The following is a 14,831-nucleotide window of genomic DNA, read 5'->3' on the forward strand; positions in this document are numbered from 1 at the left end:
GCAAGAATTGGCAGCCCAGTGAAATGATTTTGAGTTTCCCCATTCCTCCTACTGTCCACCCTCCATTTGAAATACTATTAAATAGGAGAGGAGGGTCCTGGAAGGGAGAAAGAGGAGACTAAGCTTCTCTTACTGGGCTGTATCTCTCTCCAAAGCTCTGCCCACAGCAGGTGTTTCATATAGGAAACCTAAACTCCCAAGTAAAATCAGTTAATTGTTCATTTGGAAAACATTTATGGAGCTGTTTGCATTAAGCTCTGTCGGTGATATGAAATAGGCAGGTGACACTCCCTTCAAGGAGCTAATTAGATAACTCATATCTATATCTATCTGTATAGCTATATCTCATTTATAATGTATATATAAAACATACAATAATATTAATATTTTATTGATGAGAACAATGAGGACTGGAAACATCACAGAAATTTAGGATCAGTTGGTCATTACTAGCTCATCCTAGTGCTTGTGTGTCTAAATTGTGTTTTGCCTTTGTGAAGTAACTAGTAAACATTTATGAGACAATGTGAAAATAACCTTAAAACATAAAAGAATGTTAGAAATGCTACACCTTTTCAGGCTGTTGGTGTAAATACAGTTGTGTGGTACCAGTATATTTGAGTGCCAGGGGAACAGAAAACAAGGAAGATACCACTGTGGGCTGGGGCTATTAGGCCTTGTATTGAATTACTGTATTGTTGCTTTTAATCTTGTTATAAACATACATAACCCCCCTTCCCTTTTTTTGTTATTAGGGAAAAGTTTTGGAAAATTGGTACTAAGGAAAGAGATGGAGAATTTGGAGCTTGTTTTTTCCCAGGAAGAAGCTCTGGGACTCAACAACCCTTAATATATTGTGCCCGCCCTGGCTCTAGAATGTGGGAGGTGAACTTTGAAGGAGAAGTTCTGAGTACACATCAGTTCAAGAAACTGCTGTCCTCATCACCTCTTCCTGTGATTAATCTAAGGTAGGGATTATAGGTTGGTCTATGATCTTTTAGGCCCTTCATGGGAAGGGCTTGGCTTGATATTTCTTGAATGCAAAATATATTTCCTAATTAGTCATTCAAAGATCATTTATTGAGTGTCCTTTCTGGATAAGAGACTGTGTACCTATGATGCAATTTGTTGAAAGGCTGTATGGTAGTAATCATAAAAGACTTTAGTGAGACTCTACTCAGAGTGCACTGAATAAAAATATACTTTCTTATCTTTTAAGGTTTTTTTTTTTACCCAGAAATTTTCTTTAAACAATGAAGTAAAAATAAAATAGATGTTCTAAGTCATTAAGAAGGATGTTATTTATTTTCTAGATCAGAGCCTGAATTTAATAGTACAGTTGGTTCATCTCAGTCTTTGACCTTTCCCAAACTCTTATATCTAAGGTAAGCCTCTATTACTACTTTTCTCTTTAAGAAAATGCAAAAACTTTCTTCACATTTCAGTGATTGTCTTTTAGAGTTGTTTTTAACGCCTCAGTTTTAAAAATAAGAATAGCTAGTGGCAGAAAGGAAGTGATTTATCCTTTAAATATGTCAGTGAAACCCAAAAGCTCCAGAACTGTGTTCTACTTTTGCAGTTCCCCATTTTCAGTTTTCAGAATAACTCTAGATGTGCATTTTTCATCTCTTAATAGAAGGAAATATTGTGGGCTTATTCTTTAGAAGCTTAATATTTGTATCTTTAGAAGAGCTCTACTTTTCTGCCTGTCTGACACCCCCAACTAGGTTATAGTGGTGTTTGTATTGTTACTGTTGTAGCCTGGCATTTTTGGGAAGTAACCTCATGTTATTTTAATAACAATTAGTACCTCTTGTTTGGACACAAGGCACTTACCAACCAAGTAAACCCCCTTATAAAATACCTTCTACTCAAAATAGTTTATCAGTTTTTGAAAGAAAGGAAGGATATATCTTTTAGTGTGCTGATATGGTACTAACATTGATCATTGTATTCCAACAGTTTTGTTACATGTTCATGTACATTGTTGTCATGTATATTGTTTATTTTTGTCTTCTTTCTGATCTATCCAGTCTGTCAACCCCTGAGAAACTCTGTACCTCTACCCTGTTCTGACTAGCAGTTTCTAACTGTCCCCAAGAAGATCCCTGAATACCCCAACTGCCTGTTTCTTGGATAGAGATTGTTTCAAGAACATTTTCTCTGACCCTCCTCACCTTCAGTACTTCCTTCCTGCGGTTAGGGCTGTTCTATGTATACAGATTATATGCCCTCCTGCTGTTTCCCACAACTATGCCCTAAAAGAATCCCCTCCTTGAATCCTTTCTTCCCGAGCATGTCTGAATAAGGCAGTGTGTTGTCCCAAATTGTAAGCCTGAGGTTTTTTTTCATGTTGACAAATCCAACAAGAATTTTTAAGTACTTATTATATGAAAGGCACTGTCATAGGCTTTAGGAATACAAAGGGAAAATGAACAAAAAACCCAAAGCAACCCCTGTTCTAAGGAGCTTATGGTTTATCTTTTACTGGGTGAGAGAGATTCATCCTGTAAACAGTATGTATGTGATAATTCGGGAAGGAATGAAAGAACACAGACAACTGAGGTGGATTAGGAAAGTTTTCTCCTAGGATACCTAGCCACCTCGGGTACCATTGGTGAGTCTTGAAGGAAACTCAGGAGTCTGGAGGCAGAAGAGGAAGGAGTGCATTTCAGGGACAAGGAGCACCTGGCACAGAAGTGGTAATTGGAAGTCCGAGAAGCATCCAGGATACTGTTTGGCTAGAAAAGAGTGTGTGATGGAAATGAAGAGAGGGAGTAAGCCTGAAAGGAGTGCTAGAGCTATATTGGGAAGGGCTTTAAATGACAAGCTGGGGAGTTTGTATTTTATTCTAGAAGCCACAGGCAGCTGTGTGAAGGGTGTGTCTGAGTCTGAAAGTTGGGAACCCAGTAGGCTGTCGGAATAGTTCAGGTGGGGGCAATGTGGGCCTGAACTAGGGTGGTAATTGTAAATAAAGAAAAGATACCTATGCAAGGTAGAATGGCAGCTGGGGAAAGGGAGTAGTCATCTGACTTGTGCAGTGATTAGAGCCCAGTGCCTGGAGTCAGGAAAACCCGAGTTAAATTTGACACCACACACTTGGTAGTTGTGTGACATTGGCCAAGTCATTTATTTCTTCCTTAGTTTCCTCAGCTGTAAAATGAGGATAATAATAGCACCTACCTCCCAGGGTTGTTGTGAGAACAAGTGAGATAATAATTTGTAAAGTGTTTTGCAAACCTAAAAGCTCTATATTAATACTAGTTATTAAGAGTCAAGGTTGGGGCAGCTAAGTGGCACAGTGAGTAAGAGTGCCAGCCCTGGAGTCGGGAGGACCCGGGATCAGACCCGGATCGGTTCTGGCCTCAGATACTTAACACCCACACAAAATAACTCGCCGTGTAACCTTGGGCAAGTTACTTGACCCCAGTTGCTTTTAAAAAAAAAAAAAGAGTCAAGGTTGACTTAAAGTTTTACATTGAGGTGATTGGAAGCATGATGGTGTCCTTAATGTAAATAGAGAATACTTCCTTTTAGTGCTGTTTTCATTTATGTTGTAATCATTGTTAATAATCAACAAGCACTTAGTGGCTTACTCTGTTCCAGGCATCGTTCAAAGTACAGAATTTTTTTCTTTTGGTTCTGTTTTCTTCATTCTGCGTATTTCATACAAGTCATCTCATGTTTCTCTGACTTTTTCATATTTGTTATTCTTATGCTTTAGCATTCCATTCTATTTATATACTGTAATTTGTTTAATTATTTTCCAGGTAATGAGTACCCACTCTATTTCCAGTTTTTTTTTTTCATTACTACAAAAAGTATTTCTATAAATATTTTGATGTCTATAAGATCTTTTTTTGTGTCTTTGATCTCCTTGGAGTAAATGCCCAGGAATGGGGGTTACTGGTTTAGAGGATATGAACAGGCTAGTAACTGTTTTTCACATAATTCCAAATTATTTTACAAAGTGGTTGGACCATTTTCTAGCTGTACCAACACTTTATTAGTTGTTGGCCTGCCCATTAATTCTCTGTCATCTGCTTTTATTACCTAGTCTCATTTTTGCCAATTAAATGGCTGTGAGGTGAAAACTCTCAGTTGTTTTAATTTGCATTTATTTGTGATTTGAAATTTTTTTCATAAGGTTGTTGCATTTCTTTTGAAAACTGAATATCCTTCGGCAGTTCATTTATTAGAGAATGGTTCTTAGCATTTATATTTGTGTCAGTTCTTTTGTATATCTTGGAGAGAAAACTTATAACAGATACTTGAATGCATAGATAAAGTTTCATTACTGAAAGCTTTTTTTAGTCTAGTTGTATTGATTATGTTCATGAAGAAACTTTTTAATTGTATGGAGTTGAAATTGTCTATTTTGACTATTATTCCCTGAGGCTTTTCTAAAGAGAGTTTTTTCTTTTCAGAAAGATTTCTTGGGTTGATATCTTTTTCTTCATAATTTAGGATTTCCATTGTGTTTGGCAAAGTTTCAAGGAATTACTAAGTTTTAGTAGATGTGGTAGATATCATGACTTATTTTTAGCTAGATCGCGAATTGTGTGCCACACCCATAGATTTGCCTTGTTTTCTCATATGAAAAGCTGAATTCTTGGCAATTGTGGGGTAGACCTATGTATCCTAATGCCCTGGAAATGGACACACACTTGTGTAAAACCTTTAGCTCCTCTGATACCTGTTTTTTCTTGCAGTGAGCACTATGTCTTGACTTGGAATGAAAGAGGCATTTATATTTTTATTCCTCAGAATGTTCAAGTTCTTCTTTGGAGTGAAGTCAAAGGTAACCATTACTTTTGTGCCATTATGTACTTTTAAAATTGTTCATTCAATATACATTTTAAAAATTGCCTTCATATAGAAATCTGTGTTTGGCAATGGGAGAGATCCAAAAAGATAAAAGATTTGGTTCCTGCCTTCTTTTCAGGAGTTTAGTACTCTTGGATTTGTGTGAGAGGTTCAGTGCTATAAATAGATTTTTTCTTGAATGAATGAAAAATCACTTTATTAACCACATATTATGTGCAAATCACTTTGCTAAGCTTTAGGGGTACAAATAGAACAACACAGTTCCTGCCCACTAGGAATTCATATTCTAATGTGGGAGACAGCACAGCTAGATGAGAGGTTTTAGCTGTAAGATGGATAGTAAGGTCCCCTGGTCTTTAGGGGCCAGCTGTAGAACAGATGCTCATGCCTCTTCTTTTGTGTCATTTCCACTGATAAAATCACATCAGTTTCTGATGCTGTATCACTTGTCTGTGCCAAAAACTTTGGTGATAAGAACTTTTCTTTTTGGGTCTTGAGTAGCTGTGGTTGCAGCCTCTCTGGGAGCTGCTGCCAGGTTGCATCTCCATGGGGCTGCTGCCCAGCATAAGACTGAGAGCACTGGTCTGAAAGCCCTGAAAGACTTTGGACTCAAAGCCCTGGACTGTCTATATGGGGATCTGAGAGGAGATGGTGTTCAGGGTGGTGGCAGTGTTTGACTTTCCTGGTACTTGCTGCCTCCCACCTGTCTTTTCCTTGATGACCCTACTGTTCTTGCCTTGTCTTTAGCCCTTCAGAGATGGAAAGAATAATAGCATTTGTTCTTCATATAGTTATTATATTCATTCATATAAACAGTCATTTCCTGCAGAAAGGAAATTTCTGTAGAAAGGAACTTCTGCAATGGCCTTTTTGACATAAGGCTGGTACTTAGTAGATTGTTTCTTGACATATCTCTAGTAATCCTTAATTGTCCTCAGTCAGCCTTCAATCTTACATTGTTTTCCTGTTAGTAATGAATATAATTAAGTCACTTTGACTTTCCCTGAATCTTTGTACTTTTAATTAAAAACCCTTCTGAATTCTACTTTGGGGATTCAGGGAAGCATGACTTGAACTGGCTTTAGAGATAGTGTCTTTCACCTCTAAATAATACTTCTTTTTATATAAGGTCAGTGAAACCATCCTTTGATCTTCTCCCCCCATCATATTTTATGGGGGGTGGATTTCTCCAGTGTATATTACATAGAAACTTTGAGTCCCTTAAGTTTATCCTGAAATACGTTGTTTAAACTTTGCCTGGAGTGATAAGATGACATGAATGATGAAGTCTTTTTTTTTCCCAAAGATATTCAGGATGTGGCTGTTTGCAGGAATGAGCTGTTCTGTCTCCACACGAATGGAAAAGTCTCACATTTGTCCCTTTTGTCTGTGGAGCGTTGTATAGATCGTCTGCTTAGGAGAGGATTGTGGGCTCTGGCTACCCATACTTGCCTTCTTTTCCAAAATTCTGTCGTCCTTGGCAGAGTGAGTAGAGAACCAATAAGTTGTCACTATTCTAACCTTATAGGTTGTCTCTTAAATATTTACTCTTCGCTCTTTCTACACGTGCCTGTTTCCTAATGATTGAAGCCCAGTATTGTCAGTTATCAGACATTAGCTGATAGTAAATTAATAGTGCCAAGCACTGTGCTAAATGCTAGAGATCAAAAAGGAAGGCAAAAATGAGGTCCCTCCATGCAGGGAGCTCACATCCTACTGGGAGAGACAACATGGAAATAGCTATGTGCATATAAAATATAGAGTAGAGGGAGAATCATCTCAGAGGGAAGGCGCTAATGAGGAGCTTAGGGGAGAACAGATCTGGAAGGCCCTCATGTGATCTTGGAGGAAAACCAGGGCAGCCAGAAGGAGGCAGTGAGGAGAGCAAGCCTGGGACAAGGCACAGAGTCAGGAGACAGGGTGTTGTGTGCAAGTAATGGTAATAAGGTGTAGGCTGCTGGATTATAAAGTACATGGAGCAGAAAGGCTTTAAATGCCAAAGCATTTTATATTTGATCTTGGAGGAAATGGGGAGCTATTGGAGATTATTGAGTGTGTGGGGGGGGTGACAATCTCAACCTGGTGCTGTAGTAACATCAATTTGGCAACATTGTGTAGGATAGGTTAGAGTAAGGAAAGACATGAGAGATGAATTAGAAAGCCTTTATAATAGTAGGTGTAAGAACCTGTGCTAGGGTATGGCTGAGTGAGTGGAGAGAAGGCGATTGTAGATGAGAGATATTGGGATCAGGTTATGAAGGGATTGTTTCTGTGCTGAAGGAGACTTTAGGCAGGGAGGTCAGTTAGTAGGCTGTTGTCATGATCTGGGTAAGAGGTCATGGGACTGAGAGATAAGAACTTCTGGGCAGGACTGTTTCTGGTGATGACTGGAATAGCTCTTTAAGTTTTGGTTAAAAGCAAAATTTAGCCAAAGTTCAATTAAGATTTATCTTTTAAGTCTTCCTTTCTTTTATGAGAAATAATTTAAAGGTGAGGATGATAATTTTCAAGTCTGTTATAACTAATTAAATCCTTGATTTCTAATATAGTTGTCTTCAAGGTGTTCATAGTCGTTTTTCTCCTTGTTGGGCATTATTAGAAGATGTTTGTGTTAGGTTTATCTACCATGTTATTTATTTGAATACACATCCTAGACTAAGCACAGGGGGGGTGCCCAACCAGCCTGCTAGGACTACAAAGGACATTAATGGATGTTTTCTTGCCATTTTCTTAGGCAAGAAAAACTTTACCTGTTGACAAGTTGGAGCACTTGAAATCACAACTGGATGTCACGACCCACAGTGATCTAATTATTCACCTGGAAGAATTGATTTCAAAATTGGAACCTTTAGATTCTGCCTGCAGCAGTAGGAGAAGCTCCATTTCCTCACATGTAGGTGTGCTTAGCACTCACAAACTTATGGACTGTAGAGTAGGATTTGCCCACTTTAGGTTGAGCCTGATAAAAGTCACGTTCCTGGGACGTCCTTCTTTCTTTCCACGTAATCAGACGCTTCCTTTGCCTGAAGGCCAGCTCAGTGAGGTTATCATTTGGTGGTCTTGATGCTGTGTTTTTGTTTTGAGTTAGTTGATGTCCATCCTCAGATACATCTGCTTTTTATTTCTTTTGAGGCTGTTTAGATCCTCCAGTGATCTTAAGCCATCACTTCAGTTGATCCCAGTTAGTTCAGTGCTGCTCAAGTTCTTTAAATACGTTATTTCATTTCATGTGCACTGTTAATACCAGGCCCTTTTGGGAATAAGGAATATCTGCCCATTTTACTTATGGAAGAGTCAGTGTTTAGTGGGGTTGAATGATTCAATTAGTGGTTCAAAGTAACTTTCCCAATAACTGGAAATGAAATGGAAATCCTAACCTTTCTTCACTAGTTTGCTGCTTCAACTGTGGCTTCTATTCCTTCTACCGAGGAAATAAGCCAAAGGTCATTGATGTTGAATGCCGGAAGTGGAGTTCTTCCTTTTTAAACCTTTCAAAACAAACAAACAAACCCCAAAACATGTAATTAAACCAAGGGTGATTTGGTTTTATGCAATTATTTTATTTTTAGGAAAGTTTCAGTATCTTAGACTCTGGCATTTATCGTGTCATTAGTCGAAGAGGCAGCCAGTCAGATGAAGACACTTCTTCCCTTCATAGCCAAACGCTTTCAGAAGATGAGAGACTTAAGGAATTCACTGTGCAGCATGAAGAAGACCGCTCAGACCAGGGTAATGGCTCCCAAGGCAATGGAACTCCCTATTGGTGGAAGTACTTAGGAATTCTGGCGTCTGTGCTAGCCCAGCCCCCATGATTTTCCACCATTAGTTTCTTTTTTAAAAAATTTATTTGTGTTTTACTCACTATTGACTGGATTTTCTTTTTGAAGTTTTATTGATGATGCCTTTTTTTTAAACAGTGTCATTTCTAGACATACTGTTTCCATCTACCCCCAGACTTTTCCTTGTCCTGAAAAGAAACGTTTGAGCAAAACCAAATTACACAGTGCCCATGTCTGATAGTATGCGCATCATTCTGCATCCCAGTCTTCCACTGTGTGTTCATTATTGCTCTGGCTGACAGACAGCAGCTAAACTTTACAATTTTAGGAAGAATGGGTTTAATATGTAGGTAGATTCTCTTTGTTACCTTTAGGCTAAAATTTGCTATTGCTAAACCAAACCACCTAATTCTGACACAACCAGATGCTGGGAGAATATAGGAGCACAAAGACAGGGTGTGATTACTCTGGTCTTGTAGTTTCGTCCTCATGAACCATAATACTCTTCAAGGATTGAAAAATAATTACTGTGGGGGCTATCTCCTTTGCTATGTTGTGCTCAAATATTTTAAAGTCAAATGATCTCTTTTTTTTTTTTTGAGCAATCGGGGTTAAGTAACTTGCTCAAGGTTACATGGCCAGTTATTTCTGGGTGTGGTGCTTAGTGTCGGAGCCCGGATTCGATCCCTAGGTCATCCCGACACTGGAGCCAGTGCTCTTACTCGCTGAGCCACCTGGCCACCCCCAAATGATCTCTTGAGAGAGTTTAACTGAGATTCAAAGTCCTTTTTGGACTTATGGAGGGCATAGTTCATCTGGGTTTTCTAAATTTTTTTTTCTTTTGGAGGGGGGAGGGCAGAGCAATTGGGGTTAAGTGACTTGCCCAAGGTCACACGGCTAGTAAGTGTTGAGTGTCTGAGGCTGGATTTGAACTCAGGTCCTCTTGACTCCAGGGCCAGTGCTCTATTCACTGCACCACCTAGCCACCCCATCATCTGGGTTTTCAAAGAGATTCCTGTGTGAGTAGCAGGCTGTGCCACGTGCTAGGTAGACAAAAAATTGAGGTCCATCACAGTATCTGCCGCTTAGTATCCCATCATTCAGGAGGGAGATATGACACAATTACCCTTAATTACTTCATCATAGAGACCAACCAGATGGTGAGGAGGAAGAAAGCCCCTGAATTTTTAGGAAAATAAGGACCATCTCATTACTCATTGCCTCACCTTTTTGTAGGTGGGCAGCCTGGGTCTATCCCACAAACCTGTGTTCTGTCTTTTCCTATTTGGGTCTTTCATGATTTGGGTTTTTGTTTTCACTTCCTTTGGTCATTCATTTCAAGCTTTTTTTTTTATTTATTTAAAGACAGGAAGCCCTAGTGTGATCCAATTTTGTTTTTCACACTGCTCCTTCCTCCCCCAATTCTGTTTGTCAGACACTGTATCTCATGCTTCAATGACAGATGAGTCAGATCGGAATGAAGCTTTTCTTCCATTTGGCATTCCATTATCATTTTGTTCTTCATCTCCTCTCGCCTCTCTTCAGGCTGTCAAGGAAAGGTATATTGTTCCTCAATCATTTTTTAAAAAAAATTTGCCCTCAATCATCACATTGACATTTCAATACGTATAGAAAAAAATTATTAAATGGAGAAAGTTTAAAGCTCTAGCTTTCCTAGCTAGGAAGATGCTACCTTTATTTAGTCTTGAGGAGGTGTATTAGCAGATGAATATATGGTTTATCACAGATATAAGATGCATATGTAGGGCCCTTTCTTTCTCTTGCAGACAAGCATAAGCTTTCATTGGATTTAGCAGTAGGAAAGAACGATTTTCAATCTATCTCTGGCTTTTTCTTGATCTATCTTGCCTTAAATTGAGTTCAAAATTGAGAAATTAATCCTAATTCTTACTTTTTACTGAACTGTAGGTCAGTATTTATATTTGGGCTTTGGAAAACAAGTTGTGGAAGGGCATTCACAAGTTGTCTTAATAGAAGCCTTCATTCCATTGCTTAAATGACTCTATAGATCTAATTAGATACAAATTTTGATTGATGTGATGGCTGTAATAGTGTTTGCCTAAATAACCATTGAAAGTTTATTGAAGCATTGTATTCTGATCTGTCTTGAAGGGGACAGGTGACCATATAGCTTGCTTTAATTGATTTGAAACAGATATTGAAACATATATGGAATAAAGTAATTTTTTTTAAAACTGTCATCCACATAAAAGATCTCTGGATCTTTTAATAAATTCAGTTCACTTCACCAAACATCTATTGAGCACCTACTGTGTGCATGTCACTGGGCTAGGTGAAAAGATGGCTGAAATGTGGCTCATCCCTCATGGACCATACAGTCTATTAGGAAAGAAGTAAAACACTGTAAACGTGGCTCTGACATGGCTCAGAAAGGTGTCTCATGGGGAAGGTATGCTAAGCACAGTCAAACCCCTGTGGTACAAGCCTCAAACATAGAATCTTGTGTTCTTCTGATCATAGAAATTCTTTCATGTGAACTCTTTGACATTTGATTTCCAGTGTTTCTAGTTTTGTGCGGAAAACTACTGAAAAGATTGGCACGCTTCATTCAAGTCCTGATGTGAAACTGAGAGCTGACCCCAGAGGCGAGCAGTCTCACGAGGAGGATGCTAGCATTACGACCTGTCCGCAGGAAGATGGAAATGAGTAAGTCTTAACTATGTTTAGCCTCGCTATGAGTAAGCAGAACTGGCTTGCTAAAACGGGAAAAGACTTTCAAGTAGTAGAGTGAGTGTGCCCTCATTGACAGAGAGGGCTGAACTTTGACTCAGAAGGACCAGGGTTCCAGGCTCATCTCTGGCACTCAATAACCATGTGACCATGGGAAAATCCTTTAATCTCTCTGAGCCTCAGTTTCCTTCTCTATAAAATAGTTTCTGTGGACCCTACTTCATGTGGAATTTTACTTGTTGGTCTACAGTATTGCCAGAATTAGTGGTCCAGAAATGTTGCCTGGCGTTTCATCTCAACCACTACCTTTTTGGAGTTACTCTTTAATCGCTTTTTTGGCCATTTGATGGACTAGAAAATTTATCAGATCTTATTGACATGGCTAGGGAGCTGGAAGGGACTTTAGAGACCATCTAGTCCAGCTTCCTTATTTTGGAGCTGTCCATAAACAAGTCTTAATTATTAAGTATCTACAATGTGTTAGGCACTGTGCTAAGCCAAGCACAATGTAAAGGGGGAGACAACATGAAACAACTATGTTGTGACAAACTATATACAGAAAATGATTAACAAAAGGAAGGTATTAGCATAAAGAGCCATCAGGAAAAGTCTTACTGCAGAAAGTGGGATGTTAGCTGGAACTTGAAGAAAGCCAGGGAAGCTGGGAGACAGAGAGGAGAAGGGAGAGCATTCCAGGGATCGAGGACAAGTGAAAAACACCCATAGGTGGGAGATGGAGTGTTTAGAGTGAGACCAGCTGGAAGGTCATTGTCACTGGATTGCAGAGTACTGGTAAGCAGTAAGAAGACTGGAAAGGGCCAGGTTTTGGGGGGCTATAAAAGCTCTAGTGAGGTTTGGGGAGCTTGGGTCACATGCCTGAGGTCGTGCAGATTTTGTGATTGCAAGTTTAGGTGTGGAATAGACCCTGGACGTTTGAATCCAACCCTTCATTTTACAGATGAGGTAACATCTCCCAAAGAGTCAGCAGTAGAGGCTGAGTCTGAACCGAGGTGCTCTGACTCCAAGTGTGTCCCTCTTTACAGCTGTGACATCCCACTGTTCTATTACTTTATGAACAGATAGTGTGCTGCTTCCTTCCTGGTGAGACACAGTTGTGCTGCAGGTGAGCGTAGCAGCAGGAAGCAGGTATACTGCCCATGCCTAGGCCCCTCATGTCCCCTACTCACCATACAGGGAGAAAGGCCAAAGTTGTTTTCTTTTCTCAGAAACCGTTTAAGGCTCCAGCCCTGATCAGTGTACCGACTTCTCCTGCTTACTTCTTACCCAGAGCTTCCAGCCATGTCCTTTGGGGCAAGGCATTTACTAAGTGATTGGAGTGTCAGTGGCCTAAAGTGGAGGTTATAATACACTCTTCTGCCTCATTGTATTGTTGTGCGGAAAGTTCGTTGTATTAATAAATATGAATGGATATGCATTATGTTAAACAAGGGGAGTCTGTCAGCAAGCATTTATTAGGCACCCAACATATACCAGGCACTGGAGATACAAATGAGGGCAAACCCACTGGGAGCAAAAGCAAAGATACCTGGAAAATACTTTTTGGACCATGAAATACTGTCTGTAGGAGGTTCCTTCTCTCTTGATTGGCTGGAGAGCATGTTCCCATTTTACCTGCTGAATTTTATTGTGAAAAGTATTTGAATATTAATTTTTGTGTTGGCTCCTTAGCTTCTGGCTGATGACTTCTAAAGGAACCCTTAGTAAAATATGCATTCAAGTGGGCCCAGAGCTTGGTTGTAATTCACAGGCAGCTTAATAGGGAAGAGACCAGAGGGGCTGTGAATCTTTAGTGGGCTGAACAGCTGACTGTCCAGGGATTCTACTTGGGGAGAGTCAAGACAACATGTCTAGAACTTTCTTTCCTCAAGCAGAGAGAGCTACTAGAGAGTTCTGATATGACAGCATACATTTGGTACCTGACATAGCATGATATTGTAGAGAGAAAGCTGTCCTAGGAGTTCTGGTTTTGTTTGTTCACTATTCCTTCACCGTGGGACTGGAGCAGGGTCCTGGGCTAGGCACTGGGGGAAACTTTATGAAAGATCTGGAAAGGGCCCTTTACTGAGTTCAGAGAATGTGTGTAGTATTACCTGAGAAGGACCAGGGAGGTATACAAGCCATCTGTACCCATAGACAGACAGTACTTTGACTTTGTCATTGTGTACCCCAAACCAGCACCTTCCTCTTTCTCTGGGCATCATTCTTATTTTTTATGTTTCTTTTCAGGAAAGATGTGAAAAGTCAGTCTTCAGAAGAAGATAAGCTACAAGAGCTCAAAGCAGCAACTACAGAGACAGTGTAAGAAAGGACTTTAATAACTTAACTGAACTGAGTTGTGAATAAAAATTTATTTCCACTAGGAAAGACTTTGTGAGACCAGCAGTAGCTACTGCCCTGAGGATCTCAGATGGGAATACCTAATGGGTGCTGCAGTGACACAACCACATATCATGCTTTTAAATGAATGTTCTGTGGGAGTGATTGGCCATCTTCTTGCTGGGAAAATAGTCAAGAATTGAAAACTAAGAGTGGTACTTATTTAATGGGGGGTAATCATGTAGTTTCTAATTATTTGCTTTTAAATTCTTTTGAAGGTTTCCTGAAAATTTTTGAAAATAATTTTTTATTGATAATTTTTTTTAACATCATCATGGTTATCCTTCCTAGAGCAATACCATATAACAAATAGTATTTTTTTAGAGTCCCATAAAAAGAAGAGGGAAAACAAATCAGCACAATTGATCAATAAATTGAAAAAGTTGGAAAATAAGTAATATGTAACACCTGTGGACCTTTCACCTCCACAGAGTGTCCTCTCATATCTCTTCATTTGAATACTGTTTGATCTTTGTAATTTTTTTACATTCACTTTTGGGATCTTTTTGGTTTCTTTGTTTTCATGCAGATTGAAGCTTCAAGATCCTCAGGTTCTGTTTCAGCCTACATCTCTGAGACTAGTTCTACAGGAGTGGCTTTTACACTTAGAAAAAGCATTTGCAATAAAGGATCTTTCCAGCATTTCAGAGACTGTCAACTCACATGCAAAGACAAACCAGGATATGCCTTTGCTTGATGAATCTAAAAAAGAAATTTTAGAAGCAAATATTGGACACGAACAAAATTGTTCAGATAGTGAAAATTCTGTAGGCAAAATTACAAGTGAACCAGTAGACTTTTTAAGGGAAACGTCAGAAGACCTTTTTCAAATACATGCTCCGTGTTTCATAGAAAATGGTCTTCAGAAGAACTTGACTGAATTGATAACTCTGTGTCTGGAGTTAAGTGTATTTAGTTCTAATGTCACATGTATAAATATGGATCAAGATTTACAGCAGACCATTCCTTGGAATCCTGCTTGTCAGTTTATAAAGAAGTACTTTTTTCTCTTGGACTTGGAAAGAGTAAAGCAGTGTGCCAAGATTAGATACTCTGACAGTCCCAGGGTTTGGGATACATATGTTGAAGGGCTGAAAGGTAATTTTTTTTCTTTTT

General features: G+C 39.2%; 1 protein-coding gene across 5 annotated transcripts in view; it reads left to right on the top strand.

Moving 5' to 3' along the window:
* HPS5 (HPS5 biogenesis of lysosomal organelles complex 2 subunit 2) overlaps positions 1–14,831 on the top strand; it is a 41,262-nt gene that overhangs the window by 13,998 nt on the left and 12,433 nt on the right. For 4 of the 5 annotated variants that reach the window (XM_069073068.1, XM_069073072.1, XM_069073071.1 and 1 more), the window contains 10 exons: positions 756–968; positions 1,314–1,385; positions 4,713–4,801; positions 6,134–6,312; positions 7,562–7,720; positions 8,397–8,556; positions 10,042–10,165; positions 11,148–11,294; positions 13,566–13,637; positions 14,245–14,813. In XM_069073068.1, coding sequence (XP_068929169.1) covers positions 756–968; positions 1,314–1,385; positions 4,713–4,801; positions 6,134–6,312; positions 7,562–7,720; positions 8,397–8,556; positions 10,042–10,165; positions 11,148–11,294; positions 13,566–13,637; positions 14,245–14,813 — 1,784 coding nt within the window. The remainder of the gene's footprint in view (positions 1–755; positions 969–1,313; positions 1,386–4,712; positions 4,802–6,133; positions 6,313–7,561; positions 7,721–8,396; positions 8,557–10,041; positions 10,166–11,147; positions 11,295–13,565; positions 13,638–14,244; positions 14,814–14,831) is intronic. The other variant, XM_069073078.1, reaches the window with a different exon arrangement.

The sequence above is a fragment of the Petaurus breviceps genome, unplaced genomic scaffold (assembly GCF_028583685.1).
Source record: "Petaurus breviceps papuanus isolate PSGF00001 unplaced genomic scaffold, PetGlider_PUasm1.0 140, whole genome shotgun sequence".
In the NCBI taxonomy this organism is placed as follows: domain Eukaryota; kingdom Metazoa; phylum Chordata; class Mammalia; order Diprotodontia; family Petauridae; genus Petaurus; species Petaurus breviceps.